General features: G+C 47.1%; 1 protein-coding gene across 1 annotated transcript in view; it reads left to right on the top strand.

Annotated features, from left to right (window-relative positions):
- The first annotated feature begins 71 nt into the window (after positions 1-71).
- LOC122393653 (pyrroline-5-carboxylate reductase 2-like) overlaps positions 72-6,953 on the top strand; it is a 20,876-nt gene continuing 13,994 nt past the window's right edge. Inside the window, exons 1-4 of the mRNA XM_043389875.1 lie at positions 72-282; positions 3,893-3,966; positions 4,595-4,777; positions 5,115-5,239. Coding sequence (XP_043245810.1) covers positions 216-282; positions 3,893-3,966; positions 4,595-4,777; positions 5,115-5,239 — 449 coding nt within the window. The 5' untranslated portion in view covers positions 72-215. The remainder of the gene's footprint in view (positions 283-3,892; positions 3,967-4,594; positions 4,778-5,114; positions 5,240-6,953) is intronic.

Below are 6,953 nucleotides of genomic sequence, written 5' to 3'. Positions count from 1 at the left end.
TCACAGTTGCTCTGAGGTTGTCATGACAACCGTCAGGCAGGTAATCAACTGCAGAAAAATTGAACATTATTATTCCATGAGCCTATTCGGAACGTGAAGCGTAGTTCACCGGCACGTAGGGGCTAGGGCCACTACTTAGGTACCTATCAGATCATTTTCTTCAGCGTTACATATATTATTGATTGGGTGCCACCTGGTTTTAGCAAGCCATTAAAATGAAGGTTGGATTCCTTGGCGCTGGAAAAATGGCTCAGGCCCTCGCTAAAGGATTTACTTCTGCCGGTAAGCTCAAGATCGAATTTGACTACCTACCTACCTGTTTTACACATCCCTCAAGGTTTCCCATTTTTTTTTACTAACAAATCATTCCCATTTATTCCCATTAATTTGTTTGACTTGAACAGAGCAACAGTAGTGCCTATCATATAAGCAAAAATTCCAGTGATCTTCGATTTCAATCAAAGATTAAGTGCCTTTGGACCAGAAGGCTCTACTTTCATGTGGTTCAACAATGAATGTGCTTTGTTCATGAATATGTCATAATCTTTGTGTGTGTGTGTGTGACTGGAGGGCTGTTCACCGGCCCTGTGTGGCGTGTGCGGTCGGACCGTACACAGCCTCCAAGCTCCGCCCACTGCGTCCCTACGTCAGCCTTCCGTCACTGCACACAGCGACTGCTGTGGCCGGTCGGAACTGGCCACAGCGGACCGTCCACCGCACGCAGCCGTGACATCAAAACCGCCTACCCATCCCCTACCCCCACGCCTGCTGCACACACAGCACACACCACACTCAGCAGTGTGCGCCATGCGGTGCCCTTGAACACCCCTTGGGTGTGTAGCAGAATATGTGGGTCATGGGTGTGTGTTTCATCCATCTCCATCCCCGACTGGAAAAAATGCCTCCACTACGCTGAAGTTCTCGGCGGAGGTGATGCGCCGAAATTTCGGCGCAAGGGTTTATGCGCCAAAATTATTTTACCAAGCCATGCTTCATGCGCCGAAAATTTTCAAGGCTTACTGATGGCTGCAGGCTGTAGCCACGCACTTTTCGTCGAGGGGGGGCTGGCGTGTGTGTGTGGCTGTCTTCCAGTGACTACTGTCTACAGACGGTTGTTGGCACGGTCGACGGGATCGGGCAGACAATAGACATGTCAGCAGGCCATGCGGGACCGAGCACCAGCGTTCGCTATCACAAAATCTCCTGACTCACAAACTCACTGGCATGTTCCATAACGTAACCTTTATTTTGTTGCCCGGCTCTGATCAGCAGTAGTGCCCAGCCGGTGACTGACGCCTGACGGGGCCTTCAACAGGCGTGGTGCAAGCACGGCCGATGGGATCGGGCAGATACCACTACCAGGCCACGCGGGACCGATTGCCAGCGTCCGCTCGCAAACCACACGCCGGAAATACAGGAATCACAACGGTCAATACGCAAACGATAGCATACGTTATCTGAACTAGGGGATCCGACAATCCATAACCTCACTCTCGATCGGTGAACTGTTCCCGTCGTGGGAGAGTCGCAATCAGGTTCACTGAACACGACGAGACGAACAAGCGACAAGGTGGACCGGCGGACGCCGAAACGAGGCGGGCCAACCAGACCGCTGACAATTCACTCAGAACGTCTCAAAATCTGTACAGGCGCGGTCCAACAGACCAGCACGGCCGACGGGATCGCATCGGGCAGATACCAGGCCACGCGGGACCGATTGCCAGCGTCCGCTCGCAAACCACATGCCGGAAATACAGGAATCACAACGGTCAATACGCAAACGATAGCATACGTTATCTGAACTAGGGGATCCGACAATCCATAACCTCACTCTCGATCGGTGAACTGTTCCCGCCGTGGGAGAGTCACAATCAGGTTTACTGAACATGACTTAAATACCCTGAGACGAACACGAGACAAGATAAGTGATATTTAAGATGTTTAACTCCCGAAGACATTTAACCCTCGCCGGCCGAGGGGGGAGTTGGTGCCACCCCCCTGACGGTTTTTTTCGCGATTTACGCCGAAGTACGCCGAAAATTTCGGCGCAAGCCGTCGATTTACGCCGAAGTACGCCGAAAATTTTCGGCGCAAACGCCCAACTACGCTCGAGTTCTCGACGAAAGCGTGCATTTTTTCCAGTCGGGTCTCCATCTACCACCATCAACTTGTGTCAATGGACTTCTTAGTCTGGAATACAAGCCTATATCTATCTACCTATCTATCTATCCCATTTATGTTCTCTGAGACTAATGCTTGCTTCTTGATAGCTGTCTTATCTCATGATCTTGAAACTACTTACAAAAGCTTGCAAACAGAGACTCTCGGAATAGAGAAAAATTGCAACCCAGAAATATGCAATTAAGAAATAGAAGGGAAAAATTTGCTCAACATGCTTTGATGAAAAAGGTGATGCAAAGATAAATATGTCAAGAAATATTGAAACATATAAACATGAATGACAGATCAATAATGGAATTATTATCTACCTAGGTACCTATTTATGTTATAAGCTACACCTTACATCATGTGACTTTCATTGTTTCCTGGAATATCCTATAAAGGCAATGTTTGAATGTCATGTTAGATGCTCATCATTTCTAACAGTCTGCATAAAGTATTCACATTAGATATTGCCTTACTTTAACCCGCGCCCGGCTGGGGGTCCTGGATTTCCACGCCCTGCTGGGGGGGGGGGGGGGTGTTTGAACACCCCCCCTTCTAACTCGGCTCCTGGGCCACGTAGCGATACGCGGAAGGCGGCGTTCGAAAGAGCGTCAAAAATAATGAGGAAATCACTTCAGTCAATTTTTTGGTCAGGTCAAAGGTCAGGTCACCAGAGGTCATTGAAGGCGAAATTTCGCCGATTTCCAGGTCGAATGTCGACAATTTCCAAGAAGCCAACGCATAACTCGGGAACCAATAGAGCTACAGCGCCGCGGAAAAGCGCATTCGATAGCCCTATTAACGCCCTTTCTGAGTAATTTTCTCAGATTTGACCTAACGTGAACGGTTTTGCCTGCAGGGGGCAAAAACTGCAAAAATAGCCGATTTTTTCGGAAACAGTTTTTCTGCAATAACTTTTGACCCAAGCCTTGTACGAGCTTACTTTTACCGGCATCGTGTTCCTCTCGTCAAGACGCATCGAATGAACTATAACTTGACCTTGAAAGGTCAACTTGAAAATTTGACCTCAGGTCAAGGTCATGACCTGACCGGAAAGGGTCATGTTGCATATCAGTCGATCCGTATCGTCAAGCTGAACACATCTAAGGCGTTTTCATCGCTCTAGCATGCCTCTATCAAAAGTTATTTGCGAAAAACTGTTAGATACCATTCGTGACCTAAGATGACCTCAGGGCATATACAGGGGTCACGGACACCATTTTCATGTTCAGTGTGTCTAAACCACTTGTAATTCAGTGTTTGGGAGTGTTTATAATGTCTTTCGTCCAAAAGAGGCGCATTTCAATTTTCTCCCATTGACTTAGGTATAATGTGGAGGTCGCAAAATTGACCTGACCTTAGGTCATCGATATCAAAATTCTGAGATATACATTTTGTACATGCTATTGCTCTTAGCAATCGCTGAAAGTTTCAAAGCGATCGGTCACTCGGTGTAGCTATGACAGACATTGAAACTTTTTATGAGGTGAGGTCACTTCAAGTGACCTGGTGACCTGACCTTGAATGACCTTGGTCTGAAATTTTCACAACATGTGTGGAATTGATGTATGATAAGGTGTACCAAAAACGGCGGCGCTCCGCGCCGCCGTTTTTGAGATATTCGCGAAAAACCACAAGGGGGGTGTTCAAACACCCCCCCCAGCAGGGCGCGGGTTAAAATAGTAAGGCCCATGCAGCATCCTCACTTTTAATTGATTTTTTTCAGGAATAACAAAAGCAAGTGATGTTATAGCCAGTTGTCCTAAAACGGACAATTATTTGTTGGAAGAATTCCAAAAGGTAAGATAAAAGTCTGTCATAGTTTGTAGCTCATTGTGGGGACCATAAGAAGCTATAAGAATCTTGGTAAATGGTGGGGGTCCTCCTGCCTAGTCCTTAGCAACTGCTTGGCGCTCACTTTTTGTATGCTAGGCGAAAGAAGATAGCTATGCTGTCAATTTTTACGCACCTTTCTGGCTCTTTTAGTCCATGGTTCACAATCTAATGCTCAATGTTACTGGCCTCAGTCATAAAAATACAAAATACTGCCTTTCATGACCTAAAGACTAAAGTGAAAAGTCATCAGTGATGTTAACCTAAAGTCATCAGTGATGTTAAATTACTGAAGTAGGTTCTTGCCATGGACAAATTTGTGGGCCTTTATTGTGTCATTTACTGCTTGTGTCAGTGTCATTTGCTGCATGTGACTTCATGGCTATTTTTCATGTCCACTTCTGGTTCTACCATTGATTATGAATATGGCTATGAATCTGTGCCTTTGTCTACCTCATCAACTTCTCTGGCGCTTTTTAAGGTCAAATAGACAAATAGAGGAATTTATCTATGCTGAACATGATTTATTGCTCTTCCTAAGTGCTTGGTGTTCAGTAACAAGGCGCCCATTGTTGAAATCATTGTATTTCCTCAGGACGTCCCTGGATCTATGGTTACCAACAGTAACACAGACGTGGTGGAGCACGCTGACCTGGTGCTGATCGCCACCAAGCCGCCCATCGTTCCACGGGTGATCCAAGAGGTCAACCCGGCTGTCCGTCCAAGAAACTTGCTCGTTTCTATCGCGCTTGGCATCCCCATCACGAATTTGGAGCAGGTATGACATCCGAATCGGTACGATCGTAATTGCATGCTTGTTGAATTAGTTGAAGCGGCTGTTTTGAATTGAACGCTTGGATGATCACATTAATGCAAAAATATAAACGGGGTAGGTAAGTTGAAGTAGGTATTAATGCTGATTTCTGGACTTAAAGCGAAAATGAGACGTTTATGCGCACGTTTGCATGCATATGATATGCACATGCACGTACGAACGCACGCACGCACGCGCGCACGCGCTCTGCCACATTTGCACAAGTGCGTGCAATTTAGTCGGTGTGCTTGGCTGCTCAGTAGTTTTGCTGGCTTGAAGAGTTGTTGCACTTTTTCTTCAGATGCTGCCTCCGAAGACGCGTGTCATCCGCGTGATGCCCAACACGCCCTCGTTGGTGAAGGCCGGCTGTACCGTTTTCAGCTGTGGCAGCAGCGCCACCGAAGAAGACGGGCTCATCGCGAAACGGTACCCGATACCTGGCCTTCCCTTGATGCTCCCTGTCTTTGACCGGAAACACTTTCATGAAGAGTTTGACATCCATCCTTTTAGCACTACTAAGCATCTATTGCGCACATGATGCAAATTAATTTATGCATAGGTACATGCCTCAACGGATCTTCAGTTCACATTCGGGATCCATTTCTATTTTGTAAATTCGATAATGAGCATAACGCTACTATCCCCCCCCCGATTTGGTCACTATTTTAGGCTAGCAAAGTTATAGGTGTAACTTAAAGGGACCCTCCCACCTTAACATTAGATTTGAGTTGAGATAGCCAAAATGGGGTCCCTGGCTCACAATTACCGGTTTCGGCACTCACAACATCGAGAAATGCCTTAAATCGGAAATATTGAATTTCAAAATTGCAGCATTTTGATTCAGAGGGGCTAATGCATAGGAATACCCCTCTGAATGTGTGACGTCAGCGCAGATATCTAACGATTTTTAAATGTTTGACTAAAACGTTTTGTAGCACATGTAACGGAAGTTAGCAGGTATTCAGCAGGGGTTCAGCAGGGATTCAGCAGGGATCGACGGCCCCTCCGATTTCGCTAAATTTTGGTGGAGAGGTGCAGAATGGTGTCCTCTATCGAAAATCCTAGTGCCAAAATGCGGGGAATCCATCAGGGGGGCCACAAATCCCAAAAAACAGTATGCCCTCAGGGCACAATCGACGAACTTTGAAAACCCTACTTCTAGCCGTCAAAACAGCTAAACAAGCACGTCATTCGAAAGAGGACAAAATTTTACGTACAACGGTACCAAATATAGGGGTCTAGCGCCCCCCCTGAACCGAAAAAACAGCTTCAAATATATGGGCCCGGGAGTATACCCTCGGGGCATAAATTAACGCTTTCAACAATTTCAGGCCTATAACATCGACAAAATCCAGCAATATGCACATCATTGGAAAAAGCGTAATATCCCAAACAAAAAACCCAAGTAACATTTTTCGATGGGGCCCACCTGGGGCCCACGGGACCCAATTGAAATTTGGGGCCCAATAGGGCGGCCCCTACGATTTTCTTTAAAATTGGCACAGACACTCTCCTGGGCCCCCTCTTCAATCTGGCTGAAGAAACCTACCGGGGAATCCAAAGGAAGGGGCCCAAAGAGGGCCCCAAAGAGGCCCATTCTAAGTATTGCCCCTAATTTCGCGACCAACCCCGGCAATATGCACATCATTGGAAAGAGCGTAATTTCCCAAACAAAAAACCCGAGTAACATTTTTCGATGGGGCCCACCTGGGGCCCACGGGACCCAATTAAAATTTGGTACCCAATGGGGCGGCCCCTACGATTTTCTTTAAAATTGGCACAGACACTCTCCTGGGCCCCCTCTTCAATCTGGCTGAAGAAACCTACCGGGGAATCCAAAGGAAGGGGCCCAAAGACGGCCCCAAAGAGGCCCTTTTTAAGTATTGCCCCTAATTTCGCGACCAACCCCGGCAATATGCACATCATTGGAAAGAGCGTAATTTTCCAAACAAAAAACCCAAGTATTATTTTTCGATGGGGCCCACCTGGGGCCCACGGGACCCAATTGAAATTTGGGGCCCAATGGGGCGGCCCCTACGATTTTCTTTAAAATTGGCACAGACACTCTCCTGGGCCCCCTCTTCAATCTGGCTGAAGAAACCTACCGGGGAATCCAAAGGAAGGGGCCCAAAGAGGGCCC

This window comes from Amphibalanus amphitrite, unplaced genomic scaffold (genome assembly GCF_019059575.1).
Source record: "Amphibalanus amphitrite isolate SeventyFive unplaced genomic scaffold, NRLGWU_Aamphi_draft 000546F_arrow, whole genome shotgun sequence".
Lineage (NCBI taxonomy): Eukaryota > Metazoa > Arthropoda > Thecostraca > Balanomorpha > Balanidae > Amphibalanus > Amphibalanus amphitrite.
The sequence above is the reverse complement of the archived record's forward strand: the minus strand, read 5'-3'. Positions and strand labels throughout refer to the sequence as shown.